Genomic DNA, 24,365 nt, shown 5'->3' with positions numbered 1-24,365 from the left:
ATTCCTTTGGAAATACTTTCTATTTTGTCAAGAATCTCATTTATTTGGATATGAATCCTGATGAGATCAAGTTTGCAAAAAACTTAGTTAGCCACAACAAATTCAAAAATTTGATCAAGATTTTCGACCACACAAATTCAGAATTTGGATCTACTTACGAATCAAAGCCAGAAAATTGCTACAAAACAAACCATCACTCTAGAGGAGACTGACATCTGTGTACACTTTCTGATTTTTGCTAAAGAATCACATCTAGAAAGTAGTGAAATCTATCAAAGGATAAGAAGAACCAATTTGTTTTTTCATCAAAGACATGGATAACCAAAATGGCATGTCAGCTTAAGCAAATTCCCTAAGACAAACATATGTAGATACATTAACACTTGAAAATTCCAAGTGCCTAAAAGGAGGAGGAATCAGCAGAAAACAGACATAGAGAGATCTGATCCATTTCGGATAAGAAGAAGATTAATCAAACCATAGATTGTCAAATTTCATAGAATAGATAGCAGCAGAGGACATCAAAGTCTCATACTCTCATTGCAAACCAGTAATAGTTTTTGAATAAACCATTATTCAAGTTCTTTGGAACATAGCAGCAGCATTTGACACAAGTCAAGATGAAAACACTGAGATCGAAAAAAAAATCCTAAAAGTTCAGAAGATTATTTCAAAGATAAAAGCAACAAATAGACAAGTTTTTTTTTTGCCTGGGTATGGCAGAAGCAGGACTCGAAGCAGAAGATGATCTTAGAGATTAAGCCAAACACTTCATGATAGAGGTAGAAAGAAACTACAGAAACTAGATCTTCGAATAAACCTCCAAGGCCTTTTTGGGTAGGATGCGACTTTAAAACACTGGAGGATCAACAACAACAAACATTATAGGTTAAGTGGACATTATAAATGCCTGGATCAGATTTTCAGCAGCACGCTTCTCATCAGCTGTGCCAGATATTAGAGCAAGACGGTCACCACGGGAAGATCTTACATCAGTTATCTCTATAGCTGCTCCAGAAATCTGAGGACAAATAACTGTGAGTGAGAATGTATGGATTACATGGTAAAGTCTCCCCAATGAGCCATCATCTGAAAGAACAACATGCATATACAAGAATCCTAGTGGCACACAAAGAATGTGGAAAGAAGAACCAAGGAAGATAGAAAGGATTAGTTATATATGACACAAGGATACACACGAGTTATATTTTCTTCTTACTGATGATAATAAGATGGGGTAACACTTATTGATCCAAAACTTTTTCAGAAACAGAGATACTTTTGTTTGGTATAAAAGCATGGATTGTTTTTCCAAGGTAGCTCAAGAAGTTCAAGTCTAGAGTTTGATTCCATTTGAAAGCACCTTGAAGTGGGGATAACGGTGGGATGTTGTGTTAACCTCCTCTTTGGAAAAAACACTAGTCTAAAAATAAAATATTGAAAATGGATTTTTTTTTTCAAGATAGCTCAAGTGGAAACAGTCTTAAACTTAGTCTCAAATTTGATTTCCACTAAAAACAACTTGATTGAAGTGGGGGTCATATTAGCGGGATGTTGTGTTAGTCTCCTCTTTGGAAAAACCTTTATCTATAAAAAAAAGGTGTGGATTTTAAGTTGGATCACAACCAGGATTTTAGGCTGGATGACAATCGAAATTTGAGTTGGATGAGATCACATCTAAAAGTTTGGTCCTACCAAACCGGCCCACTTTAGTCACTTCCCATGCGATAATTTTGTATTGTGTACTCTCACAATTCGTCAGCTCTACATATGCAAATATGCAATTGGAGGGTGGTTTCATGTTGAAAATGAGTGATGTTTCCAACTCTAATCCCAATAAATTAGGCTAGTAGATAAGATCCGCGACTTGGTTCTAGAGGATTAGTTATATGAGCTCAAAACCAGAGCCGTCAGTCAAAACTATTCTTATATTACCTTACGGAGATTGGCTATATTTGCCCCACCCTTGCCCATCACTTTTCCCACAGCATGTGCTGGAATCAAAATCTCAAGGGTGGATGGAGGTGGTAATCTGTTGAGAAGAAACACACAAAAGAGAGGTTTTTCATAAGTGGCGCAACATTGAAAGAAAAACAAACATCAAAAAAGATCAAGATATATATATTTTACAGACCCTCCATAAATCTTTGATGAGTAAGAAGACAAAGAAGATCCATAGTCATTATCTCCCATCTGCATTATCACAAGAAGCAAAGATCATTAGAACTATAGATTAAATCAGAACAACAACCCATCAATCCAATCAGGAACTTCGAAGATCTAAAGAAATTAGATGAAAATATGGATTACCGGCAAAGAACCATAACCATAAAGGCCACCACTTGAAGAAAGTGGGTCCATTCTTCTCCTGGGTTCACTTCTTGGCTCGTAAGCGTATGGATTCATTGGTACAGCACTAGGCAAAGCCGAAGGTACTGTTAAACTTGTTCCGGCAGAATAAACTGAACTGCCACCATAAGAATTACTGAAATATCTTTCTCTATCATTCAAAACATCATCTCTAAGCCTCATCACAATGGCAAGAAGCGCATCTCTTACTTTATCCACTTCCCCCATCACCTGCATCCAGACCATCGCAAAAAAAAGATTTCAAAAACTGAAAGTAGTAAGAAAACATAAATCAAAAACTCTTTTAAACATTCCTCACCTCAATAAGCTCATCATCCATATCAGTATACTTGGGCTTCATAACCCTAGAGATTCGGATCTCAGCCTTACTTCTCTTTCGAATTTCATTAATGACATAACTGCCCCTACCAAGTAAGCAATCTATAACCTTAGTTGGAACAAGGAGTCTAATTGTCAAAGTACCAACATCTTCATCAGCCATCTTCTCTTGTAGCATCAAAACAGCTTCGACTGCCTTCGATATCACATCATCCGATGACTGGCAATTTTTTTAACATAGTAAACAAATTCAACACACAGAGTAGAATAACATAACCTATCATTGACTAGTAATTGAATTAAGACTTAAGAGCGTAAATTTCTAACCTCTGTCGAGGTAATCGTGATAATACATTCATCGCGTTCATGTTTGGCATCATCGACATCAATTCGAGCACCGCTAGCTTGCCTGATACCTTTAATAGAACTGCCTCCTTTTCCAATGACTCGACCAATCACGCTCCTCGGACATAATATTCTCACAACAAACTCCTCCGATCGCGAAGAACCTCCATAACCAGCCCCAACAGGAAGAGCAGACGAATAAGTAGACGGCCATGTGCCACGTTCATCAGAATATCTTGGAAGTTCGGGTAGGGTTGCAGAACTTATGACAGATGGAACAGATCGTGATGGTAGAAGAGATTCGACAGATGTATATATTCCATTGTGAGCGTAAATAGGAAAATCGGAAGGAATAATGATTGTTGGAGGAGGTTCTGGAACATTAGTATCGAGTGGAATGGCCTCTTTTGGCTGAAACTTGTAAATGATTGAAGAAACTGCAAACAGAGCTCTCTTAACTGATTCCGGTTCACCACTTATCTGTTCAAAATAAAAAATTAAGTATAGCCAGATACCACAATTGCTTTCAGGTATAAATAAATGTAACTAACCACAACGAAATTATCGAAATCCAATGCGCATGAATGAGATGGATCGCTTGCATCTCTAGGTATAACCTTAATAGCTGCCTTAGTGATGTTCCTCAGTCTCTTTATAATCGAACCGGACTTTCCAATGATACTAGAGGTTTGGCTAGCTGGTACAAGAATTTGGCACTCCTCTTTGTCTCTATATTTCTTGTTATCTATATTATTATTATTATCGTTAGAAGCATTTATAGCACCTGCAATTGCTTCCTGCACTTTGAGAAGAGCATCTTGAGCTGGACAAAGAGGTTCCATATCATTGAATTCTCCTTCCACATCGACATCTTGCTTCTCCCTAACATGGTAATAGATGAGAATAACCCTGTTTTTGGAACCCGGAAAAGGATCAACAACCTTAATTTTTGCCCTAGTATCCTGTCTTATAGAATTGATCACTTTCCCACTCTTTCCAATCACGCTGCCAATTACACCATCTGGACATATTATTCTGTAAACTACAAGTTCACCTTCGTTCCTATCATCTCTGTCGGTTGCACGCCTCTTTTGATCCTTTTTGTCTCTATCACTGTCTCTATGAGACCTACCCCTCTTCCCCGTTTCGCCCATTCAAGTCAATTTAATATTTTTCCAAACTAAGAATTCAACTGAAAGGAAAGGAAAGCAAAAGGATCAGCTCCAATAAATTCAATCAGAAAAACACTAAGTAGAATATACCCAATTGAAGAAAGATCAACGGAAGCAGCACATAGAATGCAGAATCCAATTTAAATTCGTAATAGATAAGGTCGGTGAAAAAGTCACGATCTTCAGGAAATTTAAAGAGCGTGAAAAGATTCAAACCCTAAGAAAAAACAACCTTAATCTTACCTCCGATATTAGCCTGTTGGAAATAATCCCCTCCTGTCTTCAAAGCATGAATTGAGATTTCTGCTGTCGTCTCTTTGCAAGAGGGATTTCTATGTTATTCGCAAAAAGTGAACAATTAGGGCTATTTTTTCTCGAATTTAAGCTTTTGGCACCCAAAAATATATAAATTAGGTTTTCCTTTTTTTACTATTTTTCTTTAAACAAAGGTAAATTGTTTTTTATTTTTTGTTTTTTCATGGTAATTTCGGGAATGACATTTACAAAGCAGCGTGATCACGTTTGTCTTATGCGGAAAATGTATTTTTTATTTTTATTTTATATATCTGGTTAGATTTCAATAATACTTTTGTAATATAATTTGAAAAAAAATCAATTTAGCACATTGTTTACAACTATACTAATGTTTATAATGGTTATAGAATAAAACCTTAACAAGTAGGTTTTAAAAAAGAAAAAGGTATGTTGGGTATAGGTTGGCCCATTGTTATTATCTAACTAAGCACACTTTAATGTCACGGGATAAAATTGTGGCACTAGTAGATCGACTCAGATTCTATCTAGTAAGTGTTTTTGGACAATGAAAACAAAATAGAGAGAAATTGTTTGAGAATAAGAATTCTATTAACTTTATTTACAAATATCTTTTAGTTATTTATATGACAAATAAAATATCTTTCAGTTATTTATATGACTGATACTATCTAACTACCATATTAATTATATAATATTCAATTACCCTATTAATCATATTCTTTAATTACCCTGTTAATGATATTCTTTCGCCTTCTTCAATACTTCTAAAATATTTCTTGTAATAGGTTTACTTGGATGATTGGGCCTCCTTTGGGCTAGGGAGATTAGAGCATTGTTAGGCTAGAACTTTAATAAATCTCGACATCTCCTTGAACGGGCCGTGACACTAATGAGCCGTAACATTCTCTCCCACCTAAGTCGTGGCCGTCCTCGGCTTGACCTTGGACCGGTACCCTTCAATCTTCTGTCTGAATTGCCACAAGTGATCCTTTTTCCCTACCTATTCTTGACATCGGGTAGACCTCCCCCACACGCTGCTCATTTTTAAACGGTCCCTCGTATTTGCGCACAAGCCCCTTGAGCTCAGATTGCAGAGACTTACATTGTTGCAGGAGTAAATTTCTCAATCCTCCGCCCCCCTCCTTAAACTCGACTGCACGCCTATTCAGATCCTGGCCATTTCTACATCTTCTTGGTGTCTTTGTCCAAAGATGTCTGAGCAAGATCTGCTTCCTCTCCTAAGGATTTGGCAAGAGTGAAGGTGGAGTGACTTTGACCAACGTAACATGTGGTCAAACCTTGTGGATTTGATGGTTGTTTGGTGTCTTTGGCCTTGAGTCCCTCGAAGACCTTCACACCCGCTCTTTAGACTTCCTCGTGTGCTTCTCATTTTCCCTTGGAATTGTTTTTGTCATCCATCCTAGCAAAAGTGGAAAATTTCTTTTTACCACGTTTGCAACCTCGGTTAAATCGCATTGCCGAGAACATGCACATACCATCTGATTCTCTTCTTGTTGGTATCACTTTAGTCTTTCCATGATCCAAAAAATTAAGGAATCAGAACGAGAAACTATGCAAACGCTTACCTGATCTAACCATTGTAGTCCCAATACTACATCGTAGTCATCCATAGGGACTAATGTAAATGAGACTGTCCCATTTCAGTCTTCCATCCTAGTGTGCACTTTCTTATCCTCCTCGGTTACCAGCTTGGTTGTTGTACTCAGACTTTACCGTCCCTCTCATTGGGTGGATGCGGAGACCCAACACCTTAGTCACTCCTCCATGCATGAAATTGTGAGTAGCTCAAGTATCCACTAATGCTTTGATGTGTCTTCCCCCGATCAAGGCATCCACGAACATCGAGCCCCTTTTTGTTACCTTGATCGGTTCCGCAACACTAGCCCAGCATTTATCAGTCTTAAGGATTCTATTTAAGTCTCTTCTTCCTCATCGGAGGACTCAGTTTCTCGAACTGCCGCCACTTTTTTACATTTGAATGGACACATGAAATTTATGTGGTTGGTAGCACCATAAATGTGACAAGTTCTTGGCTTACCCAATTCGTTGATTTTCCTCCCCGAATTGTTGTTTGGCTGCAACTTTTTGGGTGGGCGGTCTTCCCCACCTTTATCCTCATCATCTCTGACGAACTTTGGCCTGTCCACGGACAACTTGAGCTCGATCAGCCTCTCCGCAACCGTAATTGCCTCGGAGACGTTCTGCACCTTGGCTCTTTGCAGTTCTAACTATGTCCAAGTTTTTAGGCTATTAACAAACACGAATAGACTAAGTAACTCGAGCATCAATTCTTGAACTCCTTCACATACTCCTTGATGGTCCTATTGTGCTCAAGTTGACTTAGCCGCTTTCGTGCCTCAAAGTCGGCGTTCTCTTGAAAGAATTGGCGCTTGAACTCAGTCTTGAAGTCTTCCGTGTTTTCATCATCAACGTACCTCGTTCAATGTCTGTTTCATGTCTTCTCCACCACAATAGCGCCATCTCTATCAGGAAGAAAGGGGTCGTATGCAACTTGGTGTGATCATCAAGTATGTTTGATGCCCGAAAATACCGTTCTGTGTTCCAAAGGAAGTTCTCAACTTCAATTGCACTCCTCGAGCCTTTGAACGGAGTTGGCTTAGAAACATTCATTCGATGAGATGTCGCACCTCGAAGTTCCCCTCCATTTCACCCAATCCGACTTTCCATCGCATCAAGTCTCCCCATCATTTCTCTTTGGAAAATGTCGATCATCGCATTGGTTTCTCCTCGGATTGTCTTGAGTACTTTCTACTGGATATCATTAACCTCCCCTCGAATCGATCCTAACACCTTGTCACGAATGCTACGATTCGAATTGTTAATGATCCACATGATCTCATTCACCAACTTTTCACTTATCTCATCCAACACCGTCACTCTATCGGTCATTACGCTAAACGTTTCGAGAGCTTCTTAGTGCTCGTTTATGCCTTCTTCAAGTCGGGTCACCCGCGCTTCCATGATAGCACCACCTCTCTTGACGGACTTATCCTTCTTGGATCCATTGCCCTTATGTTTGTCGGTCGAAACCTTAGTGACGATAACAACACTTAAATCCATCTTCTGTAGTTTGAATGCGCACAACCTGGCTCTGATACCACTTGTCATAGGATGAAATTCGACCCGTGTGGCACTAGGTTAGATCGACTCAAATTCTAACTAATAAGCCTTTTTAGACAATGAAAAAAGAACTTAGAAAGAGAAAGTTTTTGAGATTAAGAATTCTATTAAATGAATACTTGGTGTTTACAAAGAAATATCTTTGAAGTATTTATAGGGCTAATTATAACTACTATATTAATGATACTATTTAACTACCATATTAATTATATAATATTCAACTACCTCATTCTAACTATCTCATTAACGGACCTACTATCCAATTATTACATTTATTACTCTGGGGCATGTCTTCTCCAATGCTTCTAAAATATTCTTTGTAGTTAAGGTGTTCATCGGTTCGGTTTTCGGGGTTATTCTCGGTTTTCGGGTTATTCGAATTTCTCGGTTCGGTTTATTCGAATTTTTATTTTTTTTAGCCAATTCGAAAACCGAATCGAATTCGAATAAATTTTAATTAAACCGAACCGAATTCGATATTCGGTTCGAATTTCGAATTCAAACTGAATTTGTTTTTTTTTTTAATTTTTGGAGCTAGCATAACTCAAAATAAATTGCATCAGCCAAAAATTAAACCCGGGTCTGTACCGTGGCAGGGAATTATTCTACCACTAGACCACAGGTGCTTTGTTTCATTTTTTTTATTATAATTTGATTATTTTGAACTTTTCTTAAGCTAAGTTTAGAAAAATAAATAATATAAAATGAATTCTGTTTTCGGTTTGGTTTTCAAATTGAACTTCAAACTCGAAAACCATATTTGAATTCGAATTGGTTTGAAATTCGATTCGAAAACCGAAAATAAAATTCGAATTCGGTTGATTCAAATTGGGTGAATTCGAATTCAGTCGGATATTCGGTTCAGACCAAATATTGAACACCCCTACTTGTAGTGGACTTACTTGGATGATTGGCCTCCTTTGAACTATGGAGATTAACACGTTGTTAGGCCAAGACTTCAATTAATCTCGACACCCCCTTAAACGAGTCGTGACACTAATAGGTTCACCTTAAGGTTAGCCTTCGAAACATCGGGTGTTCCATAAGGTATGCCCTCAAATGTATCATCTTTCAAACCAAACTTATTTGACACATAAAATGTGAAATGATCTCATTTTATTTTATATATATATTATGTTTTTGTTAAAAAGATAACACATTTGAGGGCATATTTTATAACTTTTATAGAATAACAAATCATCTGTCGCCAGTTCTCACTGTTATAGTTTTGTCAGTCCTCATCGTTATAGGTTTTTAAAAATATATATAATTGTGGGAAGCAAATACACTATCACATAAAGTCAAACACATAGTCTTTAATCTCTTAGACATTGAGTATACCTGATTGAGCTAACTAATTGGTTAATTAAGTTGATAAGGTCTCTCAATAAAGCAAATGAAATTATGTAGAATATGTATATTTTCTTTAATGATTTTGATTCGTTCAAAAGATGTATTTATTTTAAGACAATATTTTGAAAACACTTTTAAGTTTGGAGTTGGAGCGAGTTTGAGTTTTAATTAGAAACCGATAAATAATTTTTGGATGTGTTTTTGCTATGATAATATTAAGAGTGTAGTTGGATAAGATAAAGATTACTGTATTTGAAAATATTTTATTACTTTTATATTTTAATAAAATAATTAAGTTAAATATGTATTAAAACAAGGAGAAAGATAAATAAATAAATAAAAAGGGGGAGAGAATATGACAATTCATTGCTACACTTTAAAAATGCAAAAATTCACAATCATTGAAATCTCCGAGCTAATGTAACATTTAAAACTTCTTTAGTTTAGTATTTAATGAAAAGTTGAACCAGCTTTAAGGTCATTAATATTATTATTTTTAAAAAATGGAATAAAATAGTAAAGTTAATTTAAGGTTGTGTATTTAAGTAAGTAAGTAAACACAAATTAAATGATGGAATTCTTCTTATTATGGGGAAAACCAAGTATTCAACTCCACTCCTATGCCAATCAAAACAACTCTGTTTTTCTCTTTTCTACCTCTTTACTTCCCTTTCGATCGCCGTCTATTTCTCCATCTCCACCACCAAATGCATTTTCCGATCATCCCCTTTCGACCCCATTCTATCTCCTCTCTTCTCCTATCCACCATCTTACGGAGAACACAAACATTCCATTCCCACTCTTCGATCCGCCTGCGCTTTCCCTGTACATTTCTCAGGTGCCAATTCTTGTCCAATTCTAATTGATGATAATGTAACATGAGATTGATGATTGATGATTGATGAATTCTGATTTATGGGTTCAATTGTTTTTTCAGATTATTGGACTGTAGTGAAAGAAATCCAAGAATCATGCAAGAATTCATCGGATTTGGGTTCGGGGAATTTAAGGTATGTTCAGGAATCGGCTGATCATGATAGTTTTGGTGGGAATTTTAGTTTCATGAAAAGGGTTTCTTATTTTGATCGACATCGTAATGTTGACGTTGAAATTCCTTGCGGGTTTCTCAAGAAATTCTCCGTCAGTGATTCTGGTAATTCATTTGTTTATTGTCTTGTTCTTGGAATTTTCTTCATTTTTGTCTCTTTGTTTTGAAACATAATTTAAATAGAAAATTTTCATTTTTAAGATAGAATTGCGATGGAGAAATGTGAAGGATTGGTTGTAGTTTCTGCAATCTTTGGTGACCATGATAAAATCCGACAGCCAAAAAAACTAGGATCAAGAACACGAGAATTGGTTTGTTTCTTCATGTTTGTGGATGATATTACACTCGAAGGACTTTACATACACAAATTGATTATCAAAACATCAAAAGAACATAATGTTGGCGTGTGGAGACTTGTAAGAGTTGAGACCGACAATTTGTACAAGAATGCAGCCATGAATGGTGTCATACCAAAGTATTTAGTCCACAGGCTTTTTCCAAACTCGATTTACAGCATTTGGGTGGATGCCAAGCTACAGATGGCGGTTGATCCGTTGTTTTTGATTCATTCACTTGTAGTTAAGAAAAATGTTGACATGGCGATCTCTAGGCATCCTTATTACGTTCATACTATGGAGGAAGCGATGGCGACTGCGAGGTGGAGGAAATGGCGAGATGTTGATTCTTTGAAAATGCAAATGGAGAGTTATTGTGAGAAGGGACTTCAACCATGGTCGGATCGCAAGCTTCCTTATGTATCAGGTATTTAAAAACGTTTTTTTCAAATAAGATAGTTGATGTGATAAGAGTCTTAAATCAAAATAGTCATTTGGTGTCTATGTCTTTATTAGGTTTAAATCCACTTACAATATTGAGTTTAGAAATTACATAGATATAAGATAGTTTCACACTTTTTGTTGCATTGGTACAGAGGTTGTTATCTAAATTATAATTCAAAATCATATTATATATATGAATTTATATTTATTGAGAAATAAATAAAATATTAGTTTAAAGATAAAATTGATATAAATTATTTAGTTTAATTAGGGGATTCACTAATAACTGCCTAATCTAGTTAGAGTGTTGCTTAAGTATTTTCTTTGTAATGGACTTATTAATAATTATTGTGAATGATTGAGGGAATGTAGAAAGTTGATTATTTTCTTCAAGTAATAAAGAAAATCTATGTCATTTTAATATTATGATACTTATTATTGAAATATTTTAAAAATAATTATAGATAGTTCTTGTAAGTTTAATATTTTCAAAACATTATGTTTTTATGATACTAAATTTTATTTTGAAAATAAAAAATTAATTAAAAAAATTTAATTGAAACCTATAGTTTGTAGAAAGAAGCTCACTTTAATTATTTAACTTGGTATTAAAAGTCTATTGCTTTAGAAGGAAGATAGTATCAACTATCAAATAAGGATTTTGATTAAGATGGCGTAATAATTATTATCTAAGATTATTTAAGAACTTATTAAATTTGAGACATTAAATTATCATATAAGCAAATTGTACCCAACTTAAGAGGAAAGTAAAATGAGTATTTTTTTTCATATATTTTTTATTATAATAATGTAAAAGTTATTAGTATGGAATTAACTATTTGTGAAGTTTATTTTACATGGGTCCATGACTACAAATTAATTCTTTTTACTGATTTTATGGTGGTTATATGGTTTTAAATTATTATTTTTCAATCATTTCTAATTATTATAATATATTAACAAATTTAATAAAGCAACAATGCAAAGGAAGACTATTTGTTTCTGCTTCAAATTCAACATCACCCTCAAAAACATAAATTTACCATTCCTCTTCAAATTTTACAGCCCTCATTGGTTAGAAATCATTCTTGAGTGGCCTTATCATTCATTCGATTAATCCAATTTTTTTTGTTGAGTGCAGATGTACCAGACAGTGCATTGATCTTGAGGAAGCACAGCTCGACAAGCAACGCCTTCTCTTGCTTATTGTTCAACGAGCTCGAAGCCTTCAATCCGAGAGACCAATTAGCATTTGCATTCGTGCGAGACATGACAAAACCAAACATAAAAATCAACATGTTTGAAGTGGAGGTGTTCGAACAAGTTGTCTTAGAATTCCGACACAATCTCATCAAACAAGACACTCACAAAACCAATTTGGCAAACTTCGATCCATTAAAAAACACAACAAGCTTTGACAAATGCAAGACATATCTTTCAAAAATGTGGAGAGAATCCAAAAACCCGTAAATACTTCCTTCTTTTATATGAGAATCAATATTCATTTATATGCAATTTCAAGATTAAAATCAATTACCTGAAAAGTTTAATGATGTAATCTGGCTCTCCTAATTCCAACTGTTTTCCAGTCCCATACAATGGCAGCTATCTGATCTTGTGGTAAATTTAAACCCACATCTTCCTTAATTGATCTAAGCAAATCACAAAACAATCTAGGATCTTGTAATTTTGAATATTCAATCAAAAACTTTTCATGATCAGGAATCCAATTCCTCTTAAGCGGCGTGTAATCGCACGAAGGTACCAACTTCATGTGAGAAAATCGCACGCCTTCAATCGGATCGACAAGACCCATCGCCAGATGTTGTTCATAATCAGGCAAAGACTTGATACCACTTTTCCTCAAAGGACGGCTGAGATCACGCGAAGCCATATTATAAACCTTGGTTCTCGATTTAAGCTTGTACCTTGCAGCATAGAGTTTAGCCAGCGAGCTACGAATCACATAGCCACAGAACGCGACGATTTTCTTGCGATTATCAGCATATTTATACCAGTCAGCCATTGTTTCGAGAAATTTATTCATTTGAGCGTTCGAATGAGCTTGGCCTGCGTAAAGCATTGGAGTACATGGAAGTGGCTCGGGATCTTTATCTCCTTTGACGAATCTAAGCTGTCTGAACAGTCGGATGCATCTTTGAAGACTAGCTGTAACAGATAACAATGTGCCGACGACTTTCTTACTGACGATTTCTCCCCCGGTTGAAGTGTATCGAAGAGTGGGGTGAATCACTCTTAGACAGATTATGTGATCCAAGAAAAGAATTCCTCTGGTTATGTGTTCTATCTCGAATTTGGATTCATTCAATGATAACCCATATCGATTATGGATGAATTCGTTTATTTCGTTCCTGATTCTCAATGCATCGCCTCTAGAACCGCGAATTCCGATTAAGAGGTGGCCTCCGTAACGAATGTAATCCATTTTCTTTGTTCTTGCCTTTCCACTTGATGGAACAAATTCTGGCCAAGATGGGTTATGATTACTATTACCATCTTTCAAGTCTTTCCAGATTGAATCATGTTCGCATGGATTAAAGTATTCGGATATTTTCTCTTCCATCCAGTGATCTAGTTCATTAAGGTATATATTAGATAATAAAGGACTGAGAATTCCTAAAGAGGCATAATTGGGTACCTGAGAAGCTTCCATTGGTGAGAAATCGAAGAATGTTCTTAACCAATATGGGTCTGGTTTTGGATCATCCCCACTCAAAACTCTTCTCTTTTCAGATTTATTCTTCTTCTTTATCTTCTTCTTCCTTCGAAACTCCTTCTTTTCAGGAACAATGTCTACTACTCTCTTCCTCTGAGATGTTTCTAGGCCTGACTGAATCAAGTCAAGGGCTTTGTAATCCTTGACAGACTTCCCCACACATGTCATCATTGTATCTAGCTGAATAGTTTCAAATACTTCAGTTACGTCTACTTTCAAGAACCATAAGTAACCAGCGAAATTACTCCGAATGGATCGAATTACTGAATGAGCGTTTCTTCCAGGACGAAAAGCGTGCGATTTGGGGGAGAAACGTGACTCAAATATGGGTTCCAGGATCAACAACAGCATCTCTTGAACTACCCTGTCTTGAAATGGTGGATTAGCTGAGTTCAGATAAGAGCGGAACTTTCTCTTGGATATTAATTTGGTAGAGGGTATATCATTGGGTGCGCGAATGTGTAAATGGGTTTTCTCATTCCAGAGAAATTGATTCTTGATAACGGCTTGTCGGAGTGATACAAGGTCTTGAAGGACATTGGATTGGATAGCGGCTCGAGAAGGGTAGGAGCCGGTAATGTCGGCACAGGAGCGTTGATAAGCGATGACCCATAAATCGAGCTTTGAGAGGAAACCGGTGAGATTGGTAAAGGGTTTGTGGGTTTTGTCGGAGAATGATCGGACCCATAGATCTGAGATTACCTGAATAGGGTCTTCCTTGAGAAGGGAATATGGGTCTTGTTTCGGCGGTTCGTGGCGGCGATGAGAGAAGAGACAGAGAGTGCGGACGGGAGTAAAGATGATGTCCTTAAGGTGTTTGATGGAAGTTCTAAGTGAAATCATCACTTGAACATTTTCATACTGTTTAGAAAGATCCTACAATGTAAACCTAGCTGAGATCGCGTGATTTTTCCAATGACAAATATATTTATACTAACAAATTAATATGAAATATATTTTTAATTCATTTTAAAAAGTTAATATTATAATTAAATAGATTTTTAATTAAACATTTTTACAGTTTCTTTTTAACTTTTATATTTTCTTAATTTATTTTTCTTATTTAATTTTTTTATTCAATAATATATATATTTTTTAGATAACATATTTAATATCAATTGTTTATTTTATTTAATATTAGTACAATATTGTAATATTTTGTATAAAAAATATACCATTATGATAAATTATAAATTAAAATAATAAATGTTTATTAATTATTTAAAATATATGAAGAAAAAGTAAAAATATATTAAAAGTAAGTCTTAATAAATATGTATATATTTATATATATATATATAATATAAATAGTAATAAATGTATTAAATGAACTAATTTTTAGTAATACATCTATTTAAATAAAAATTTAATAATTTATATGTCTAAATTAGCTTAATTATAAATATTTGTAATTTTTAGTTATATGATAGTGAATTTTTGTATAGTTATAAACAATTTATTGTAGTATAAGAAATGCAATTCTTATTTGTTAATTTTTTTTATATAAATAATTTATTTTTATTAAATCAAATAAGGAAAGTAAGAAGATACAATATAAGATTAATTTACAAATACTAATAAATAATACAAATATTAAAATTTTAACATGTAATTTTCTTGAAAGTGTTTAAAATATAATTGATGTGAGTTTCATGTCCATAGTTGTGAATGAAAACCGAATAAATCAATTAAAAACAACTCGGAGCATAAAGAGAAGAGAATACGATGTTGCCCATTTATCTTTCGTGGAAGCCCCGCAATTAGGTGGTGTCGGAAAATCTCTACCAAAAGTTTTAAATGACTGTAAAATTTATCTTTGACAATGGGTTTGGTAAACGATGACGATTTTTTTTATCAAATAATAATTAAAAATATATAGTCAAAATAGTGAGAAACTCATATAATTTATTATTATATGATAAATGTAAAAGGACTCTTAGATTAAAATAATTTCAGATTTTGACAAACACGAACTCGAGAAATGAGCACACAAAAATTATGGTAGCAATATGATTGGAGAGTATAACCGCATACGACGACCCAACAAAAATTATGATAGAAATATAATCGAAGAGTATAACAGCATACGATAGACGACCCAAACCCCACCCACCAAAGATTATGGTACCAATTTAAACGAGTAATTATGAATAGAAAGAAAAATAGATTAGAAAATAATTCTCCAAAAAGAATGTAAAAGAAACCAGGGTCCAGGTCCAGGGTCCGAGCCTTACTGAGAAAAAGACCACCCCAGGTCCCATCCAAAAGACGACCCTCTTTACAAATCTCTCTCTTTCTAATATGGGTTGAATCGAAGAAGAAGAAGAAGACAGCTGCTACTTTGCTCCGCATTGACAGAATTATCCATCAAATCTTCTATACCGTAATAAATCATTTTCATTCTCTCTAGATTATTGGCAATCCGATCCATAGGTTTTAGAACACAATTTTCTCTCTCTATACCTCCCCCATATTCTAATATCCAATTGTATAGGTTCCCCATAATCATAGGCCAAAACGCGAGATCCGGAGCTCCAGTTTCCGATCGATCATGTCGAAAACTTTGCCGTATTCAATGAAAGATGTTCGCTACGATAACGCAAAGTTTCGCCAGCGATCGTGTTCTCAGGTTTGCTTCACCAGATCTTTCACTCATGCTTGTTTCTTTCACGATGACTGCTCCTATCGAATTTTCCTTTCCTTAGCTTCAAATTTCAAATAGATAGCAGCTTATCTCTCTATGATCATTTTTTTGTTACAAGTTTTGTCGATCGATCAACTGATCGTGGAGATTCTTCCATCAGTGTTGCAAACTAAATCAAATTTAGCTTATTACTTCCATTTCTGGTTCGATTCGACCGTGTAGAAGCTATTTATGGGAATCAATTTGGCTTTTGGATAGATGGAAATTGTGCATTTTTGCTGAAAATTGATCTTGTTCAGCTGATTATTAGTTTCTGCTACATGAAAAAGTAATGAACATCCTGATAATCTTTCAGTTTTAATGAACATTGCTCAACTAGCGTTTTTGACTTTGTAGTTTGATGCTCTTATTTAAGGATATGCTGCTTCAGTTTATCTCAATCCGTAGGAGAAGTGATTGTTGTTTGGCAGTAAAGGCGCGGTTAAAGTCATGTCTATCTGTTTTTTTTTTTTTTAAATTGAATCCTTAAACCTTGACATTTTTTACAAGTGTAATTGTTACATGATTAGATTACTCTCCATCATTAGGGTATACTTGATGGTGCTTATTATGTATATGACATAATTATGCCAGACCAGATCAAAATTAGACATAGTCCTAGTTTTCTTTCTTCTTTTACCCCCCTTTTTTGGGGCTAAGATACAATAGTCCTCATTTAACAATTGCTAATAATTATATGGTCAATTGTCATGTGCTTTCTACTCAGTATCTTCACCTAAACTTACTCTTTAGCTGATGTCTTCCTTGGAATAATGTCTGTAACCTTTTTTATCTGTCCTCAACCTCACTGGATCTAGCTGAAGTCATGCTGTGCAAAGTGTATGAATGTTATCCATCATCGCCCCCGAAAATTGTCTTTTACTAAATTTCCCTTGTGATCATATGTCACGACAACCATACAAATCTCAGTTTGACATGTGAGGCTATGTAATATTTACCATATGAAATTGCAAGCATTCCTAAACCTTGCTTACAGTTAAAATCTATGCCCCATCTAGGTTTTGTCATCCTTTTCCCCTCATATCATGGGCATATAATCATATCAAGGAGCTTTATATAGTGTATTTTTCTGTTGTAAGCAGTTGAAGTTTAGTGTGTGATTTCTGCAGGTTCTTTCTCAGGCTATGTTGTCCTCTAATGTAAAACGTAACTGTACAAGATGTAGCACAGGAAGGATCTTGTTGTTAATGATGGTTGCCGGTTTGACATTTCTACTTTTAAATCATAACAATCAAACTAGTAAAGTTAGCCTTTCAAATCGTGTTGGAACTGAGGAAAAGGAGAACCTCAATGCTGATGGTAGTAGCAGATTTAGTAAATTCTGGAGGAAGCCACCGAGAATCCCTCCTCGATTAACGCCTGATGAAATGAACAGTAACAAAAGCTCCGAGAGTATTGATGCAAAGATTAAGTGGGAAGCCAGACAAGAAGATGTCAAAAAGGCATTTATCCATGCATGGACTGGCTATAAAACTTTTGCAGTGGGTTATGATGAACTTATGCCAATAAGCCAAAGAGGAATTGATGGTTTAGGAGGTTTAGGTGCTACTGTTGTGGACGCTCTAGACACAGCTATGATTATGGGTGCAGATGATATCGTTTCTGATGCAGGCTCATGGATTGAAAAAAATCTTCCTGGGAGAATCCGTGAAAAAGGAAACGTTAATTTGTTTGAGACCACGATACGCGTTCTTGGTGGCCTACTGAGTGCTTATCATCTACAAATCGGGAAAAACACAGTTCACAAAGGACCGAGTGAAAATGTCTACCTAGAAAATGCCAAGAACTTGGCTGATCGTCTGTTAACTGCTTTCACATCAAGTCCCACTGTTATTCCATTTAGTGATGTTGTTTTGAATGATAACACTGCCCATACTGCTCCAGACGGATTGAGTAGCACATCTGAAGTTTCCACACTTCAGCTTGAATTCAACTATCTCAGCTTTCTGACTGGTGACCCGAAGTATAGCTTGGCATCGATGAAGGTTTTGGAACATTTGAAAACTCTTCCAAAGACAGAAGGACTAGTTCCAATCTACATAAGGTAAAAAAACTACATTTAGGCCTGCTTTGCGCAATTATTTCCGAACTTCTAATGGAGTGAATGATGAAAGTCTTGGGCATTGTTTGATGAAGGGTTAATCCAAATAACCCTTTATCTCATCATCCATTAAATTATAACTAGAATATCATTACTTTATTATTTTATAACATTTAATCCAAATAATCCATTTTTTCATCTAACAAGCTCTTAATATTTAAGCATGTTTAGTTGCATAAGCAGCTTTTACTTATAAGCTGCTTATGTGAATATAAAATATTACAAAAATTATTTCAATGATATCAGAATAAGAAACTAAGTTTTCCCATAAGGGTCTTAATGGACTAGAAGAGGTAGTAACTCGCAAGTGCTTAGTAGATTTGCTTCTGAAAACAAACGAGAGCTGCTTTTCGCACAGGTTTATATTGATTCTTGGTAGTACTTGCTTATTTATTGTTTACATGATTTCTCAGTTGACATCTATAATGACAAGTGTTATAAATGGAAACAAGTTTTATATGGGGCGTGTTTGCATAAAATAATTGTGATATCTTACATTTGAATCCTGTTTGTGGCTGCAGCCCTCAAACTGGTCAATTTAGTGGGGAGAATATTAGGTTGGGATCACGTGGCGACAGTTATTATGAATACCTCATAAAAGTTTGGCTTCAGGACCGAGATGCAAATAGGACATATTTGTATGATATGTATACAGAAGCAATGAAGGGTGTGAAGCACCTTCTAGTTCGAAAATCTGTCCCAAATGAATTGGTTTTCGTGGGTGAATTGCCCTCTGGGTCTCAAGGATCTTTTAGTCCAAAAATGGATCATCTGGTAAGTGGAGATTAATTCCTTACATGAGAATCCGCTTCTTCTATGATGTCTCAACCTTAAAAAACATTCACAAAGTTTGCTAACTCTTTTAGGTATGTTTCCTTCCGGGCACACTAGCTCTGGGTGCCACCAAGGGCCTCAAAAAGGAAACAGCTATGAAGAACAATTTGCTAAACTTTGAAGATCTTGAAAATTTGAAGCTTGCTGAAGATCTGGTTAAGACATGCTACGAGATGTATGAAGTAACATCTACTCGTCTTGCTCCAGAGATTGCTTATTTCAACATGGAGGTTAGTTAATTTTATTCCCGTAGTAAATTTGTAGTTGCAACTTCATCTTAGAGAAATTCGCCTCAAATCTTGTTCAACCAAATACCCCTTCAAAATCCACCTTGAGGTTAGGTGACTAAGGCACTGTTTCATAACGCAACTGATCATATCACTTAATTTGTCAATTAAAAATTTGAAATACCCAGATATCCTTATTTTATGTTTTATAAAATAGAATTTTAAATTTTCAAAAGACATTTTATTAATTTAACCCAAATAATCCCAAAAAACCCACATTTCCATCCAACAAGATTTTGATTTTATAACCTACAATCTTTTTTCCAAATAATCCAAGATCAAAGAAACTCTTAATCTAAATGATTAATTAATATTTGAATTAAGTTAATTTGATAACTGTTACTTCTAGTAATCACTTCATTATCTAGATTTAGCTCAAATTAAGAAACAAAATTTAGCTTAATTCAGTAAGATATGAATGTCTTAAATCGGTAATCTAGCAAGAGCTTTCAAAATATAATGAGAATTTAATCAACTTATGTCATTATAAGGGTAAAATAGTCTTTTAATGATTTTTCCGACATTAGTTGTACATTTTATCAAAATCAATTTGCATAACAAGTAGTTAAAATTTAGAGAATTTCATTTGGTTACTAGGCATTTATTTTCAGATACTCTCAACTCATTTTCAGTATTCTAACAAATTAATTTTCAGTTTGATCAAAGTCTTCGAAAATAAGGTTCATATAGCTTGGGCTTTTCTATATGTTTATTGTTGTGTGTATTACAGGCACAGTCAGAAGGAGATGGTCACGAGGGGGGAAACAAAGAGTCAAAATATGCAAAGGACATAAAAATCATGCCACTTGACCGGCACAATCTTTTGCGTCCTGAAACTGTAGAATCGTTGTTCGTTTTGTATCGAATCACAGAAGACCCAAAGTATGTCCAAATTTCTAAACCAGTTTGTTAATTCCCTTTGACAATTTTTTTCTTCTTCTCAAAATTGTGTAGATATCGGGAATGGGGTTGGGAGATCTTCAAAGCGTTTGAGAAGTATACAAAGGTTGAATCCGGCGGTTATACATCTTTAAACGATGTGACGGTTATTCCCCCAACAAAAAGAGACAAAATGGAGACATTTTTCTTGGGTGAAACACTCAAGTATCTTTACTTGTTGTTTGGAGACGAAAATGTTATTCCTTTGGATGAGTTTGTTTTCAACACGGAAGCTCATCCTCTTCCAATTCATCCTCAACAACGAGGAGCAACAACTGTCGCCAGCCAATGAAATGTGAATTGAAATAAAGTTTTTGAACATATATGATGTGGTTTATAAGAGATAGGTTAAATGTGAAGAAAAATTGATGCTGGAATGCCCAACACGAAGAAAGTCGAGACAGCTGCTCGGATATATTACAGGTTGAGATCGTTTTTAGGCTATAATTTTGCAGTTTCAAACTTAAACAAAATGCCTATTGAGTCTATAAATATTGGAACTTTTTAAACTTCTTATACTTTTTTTTTTGTAATTCTCTTCCAAATTCATATCACTATGTTTTTTTTACAACTTCAAAACACTCAGAAAAATATTGGTGACTAGCTCCTCATGTTAATGTAAGACAGTGAATTTCAGGTTCAATTCAAATTTCATTGAAAATGTGTTTAAGTTGTTGAGGTGGAGCTCCATGAATTTAGGGTTGTGATAGTTTCTTAAAATAAAATTAAAATTAATTTTTATTTTAAGTATTTTTGGATTGGGGTTATTTAATTAATCTTGTTTTTGAGATTATGAAAAGGTTGAGTTATTTGGTTAATAGGTTATATATATGGTCAAAAAATAAGTTGTAAAAAATTAAATAGGGAATATTTTTTTATTAATAATTTGTATTAATGTAATTGATGATGGGACAATTGAAAAGATGATGAATTATTTTCAAATAATCCAAACCCAAAAGTCTTAGGGATCAGTTTGATTTGGCTAATAAGAGTGAATAAAGTGCGAAATAAATTGTTATATTAATTCAGTACTTTACCAGCTTAACAGTTAAATAAGTGAAGCAATTGTTATACTGCGAATGAGTAAAACCCACTTGAATGATGAATGAATAAGTAGAATCAAATTAACCTTTTACTATTATTTTCAAATCAAACAGGACTTACAAAGTTGTCGGCGTATTTGGATCGCTTTACAAAACTCGTGTCTAATAATTGACGCAGAATTGCAGCATCGAGAAAGGGGTGTATACTGTAGAGAGACAAAGTGGAGAAGGCGGGCCCACCATGCAAAGTGTTGAATGCACAATTAATGCCCATTTTAACCCTGTTTTTAGGACTCGATTCGCTTTAAAAAGTAATGTTAAATATTATACCTTGTTTAATAACTCTTAATCTTAATTTTTAATTATTTTGGTCTTTCTAATTTTATTTTTCAAAATATTAAATTATTATCACTTTAATTTTATAAATTTTAAATATAAAAATATTATAAAATAATTTAACTAAAATTAAATAACTCATTTTCAACCCAAAGGCAAGTTTGTACCTTGGATACTAAAGTTTATTTAAAAAATACCTTTTTAAAATTAGAATAATAAAAGGATCATTTAAAAAGAGTAGAGTGTAAGTATATTACTTAATCGGTTTAAACCGAACTGAATCAGTCAAATCAAATTTATTACGGATTTAAAATGATTTAAACGGTTCTATTTATCGGTTCATCGCCACTAAAACCGTTCAAACCTATCAAATATTTAAATAAGATTAAAACAAAAATCGAACATTATAACAATCAATATATTATACCTATTACTATTATGTCATAACACAAATTTAATTATTAGACTAAACAAATTAATTATTATTATTAGACAAATTTAATTTTAAAATTATTAATTCATTTTTATTGTGATGTTTTTAGTAAATAAATATTTTTTGTATAATGTATTTGTGTTTTTAGAAATTATGCATGATTATTCAAATATCCAAAAATAAAATAAGAAACCTTTTCCTCTCTATGTAAAGCAAAAAAAACGAGAATAGTGTGTTTGATCATTTTATTCTTCCTCCAATAATAAAGTGTAACAGTCGGCGTTTGTTCATTAGTACAACAGGAGCTGCAAACTGTAACGAATCTCGCTTTATACAGTCTCTCCTTCTTCTTCTTCTCCATCTTCTCTCTTTCTCACTGCCCTAATAAGCATGGCTCGAGCTTCACTACTATGGTTTCCACTCATTACTTTCCTTCTTACATCCATTACCGTCTCCGGACAAGCACAAGACGGTAAGCAACTTCCAGATCTGACATTTCTTTCTACTTCCTGCATCTTAGTTGATTCTCTTCATTTCAGGTCTTCTAATCAATGGAGATTTCGAAACTTCACCAACCGGAGGTTTTTCCAGCAACGAAGATGACATATCAGACGGTCCAACATCGATTCCTGGATGGAAATTGAACGGAACGGTTGAACTTATAGAATCCGGCCAAAAACAAGGCGGAATGATCCTAATCGTTCCCGAAGGCCGCCACGCAGTTCGGCTAGGTAACGATGCTGAAATCCGGCAAGATGTGAAAGTAGAGAAAGGAAGTCTTTACTCTGTCACATTCAGCGCCGCACGAACTTGCGCTCAGCTTGAATCGTTGAATGTATCCGTTCCTCCAGCTTCGATGAGTATCGATTTGCAGACTCTTTATAACATTCAAGGATGGGATGCTTATGCTGTTGCATTTCAAGCTGAGGAAGATGATGTTCAGGTTGTGTTTAGGAATACAGGTATGGAAGATGATCCTACTTGTGGTCCGATCATTGATGATATTGCTATTAAGAAGCTTTTCACACCGGTTAATCCCAAAGGTAATTGATTGATTCATTCATTTGCATATTCAAACTTGTTAATTGTTCATTGTTCATTGTTCTTCATCAGATAATGCAGTTGTTAACGGCGATTTTGAAGAAGGACCTTGGATGTTCAGAAACGAATCATTAGGAGTTCTTCTACCAACAAATCTAGATGAAGAAACTTCATCTCTACCGGGATGGACAGTGGAATCAAACAGGGCTGTTCGTTACATCGATTCGAATCATTTCTCAATTCCAGGCGGGAAACGAGCAATCGAGTTATTATCAGGGAAGGAAGGTATAATCTCTCAGATGGTGGAGACGAAACCTAATAAACAGTATAGACTTTCGTTTGCTGTGGGAGAAGGCGGCGATAAGTGTAAAGAACCTTTAGCGGTTATGGCTTTTGCCGGAGATCAGGCTCAGAATGTTCATTATACGGCGAATTCGAATTCTACGTTTCAGATCGCCGAACTGAACTTTACGGCGAAGGCGGAGAGAACGCGAGTGGCGTTTTATAGTATATATTATAATACTAGAAGCGATGATTTGAGCTCTTTGTGTGGACCGGTTGTGGATGATGTTAGGGTTGCGTTTTCGATGACTGTGATGAATGAAGTTAAAAGGTTAACACTTGTAATGGGGATTATTATTAGTCTATTTATGTTGTTGTTGTTGCCTTAATTTGGATTTTGGTTTCAAGAAATTAGCTTTTGTAATATCTTCATCAATTGTGTTTAAATGTTGATTAAGTTAATGTTGAAATTTTCAAATGTTGAAATTTAGCTTCATTTCATTTTTTTTTTTTACTTATAGTTATTTTATTATTTTGTTAACTTATTATATAAAAATGGTATGTTGTTGGTATGACTGTGGGGATAGTCATTTCATTCTATTCTCACATTTCAGTCTAACAATAATAAGAGATAAATATTAACCCTAAGTTTTTAGGTTTGTAAGGTGATAAACATGCACATATTTTCATGTATTTAAAATTGTATCAACAATATTTAAATGCTAGTACATTAGTTAATGACGTTGACTAAAGAGAAATATACCTAAAGAATTTCAGTTTTAAAGATATTATGGTTTAAAAATAA

At 34.7% G+C, this 24,365-nt stretch overlaps 5 protein-coding genes across 5 annotated transcripts; 3 read left to right on the top strand and 2 right to left on the bottom strand.

Moving 5' to 3' along the window:
• Positions 1-516: 516 nt before the first annotated feature.
• On the bottom strand, positions 517-4,592 carry LOC124928957 (KH domain-containing protein At4g18375). Its single transcript, XM_047469212.1, has 8 exons — positions 4,449-4,592; positions 3,585-4,225; positions 3,016-3,513; positions 2,669-2,908; positions 2,311-2,580; positions 2,135-2,193; positions 1,936-2,032; positions 517-1,021 (listed from the first exon to the last, which is right to left on the bottom strand). Exons 2-8 carry the CDS (start codon positions 4,185-4,187, stop codon positions 890-892), a joined length of 1,899 nt encoding a protein of 632 aa, XP_047325168.1. The 5' UTR covers positions 4,188-4,225; positions 4,449-4,592; the 3' UTR covers positions 517-889.
• Positions 4,593-9,584: 4,992 nt separating this feature from the next.
• On the top strand, positions 9,585-12,381 carry LOC124929895 (probable hexosyltransferase MUCI70). Its single transcript, XM_047470277.1, has 4 exons — positions 9,585-9,834; positions 9,934-10,149; positions 10,246-10,806; positions 11,965-12,381. The coding sequence occupies exons 1-4, from the start codon at positions 9,585-9,587 to the stop codon at positions 12,291-12,293; spliced, it is 1,356 nt and encodes a 451-aa protein (XP_047326233.1). The 3' UTR covers positions 12,294-12,381.
• Positions 11,824-14,443, bottom strand: LOC124930801 (nuclear intron maturase 1, mitochondrial). Its single transcript, XM_047471159.1, has 2 exons — positions 12,361-14,443; positions 11,824-12,049 (listed from the first exon to the last, which is right to left on the bottom strand). The coding sequence occupies exon 1, from the start codon at positions 14,401-14,403 to the stop codon at positions 12,370-12,372; it is 2,034 nt and encodes a 677-aa protein (XP_047327115.1). The 5' UTR covers positions 14,404-14,443; the 3' UTR covers positions 11,824-12,049; positions 12,361-12,369.
• Positions 14,444-15,823: 1,380 nt separating this feature from the next.
• On the top strand, positions 15,824-21,103 carry LOC124930740 (mannosyl-oligosaccharide 1,2-alpha-mannosidase MNS3). Its single transcript, XM_047471087.1, has 6 exons — positions 15,824-16,189; positions 17,374-18,308; positions 18,887-19,139; positions 19,232-19,429; positions 20,217-20,368; positions 20,441-21,103. The coding sequence occupies exons 1-6, from the start codon at positions 16,112-16,114 to the stop codon at positions 20,715-20,717; spliced, it is 1,893 nt and encodes a 630-aa protein (XP_047327043.1). The 5' UTR covers positions 15,824-16,111; the 3' UTR covers positions 20,718-21,103.
• Positions 21,104-22,504: 1,401 nt separating this feature from the next.
• Positions 22,505-24,135, top strand: LOC124931740. The gene is made up of 3 exons (XM_047472288.1): positions 22,505-22,709; positions 22,777-23,280; positions 23,351-24,135. Exons 1-3 carry the CDS (start codon positions 22,628-22,630, stop codon positions 23,947-23,949), a joined length of 1,185 nt encoding a protein of 394 aa, XP_047328244.1. The 5' UTR covers positions 22,505-22,627; the 3' UTR covers positions 23,950-24,135.
• The last annotated feature ends 230 nt before the right edge of the window (positions 24,136-24,365 follow it).

This window comes from Impatiens glandulifera, chromosome 3 (assembly GCF_907164915.1).
Source record: "Impatiens glandulifera chromosome 3, dImpGla2.1, whole genome shotgun sequence".
Taxonomy (NCBI): domain Eukaryota; kingdom Viridiplantae; phylum Streptophyta; class Magnoliopsida; order Ericales; family Balsaminaceae; genus Impatiens; species Impatiens glandulifera.
This window is presented reverse-complemented; position numbering and strand designations above follow the sequence as displayed.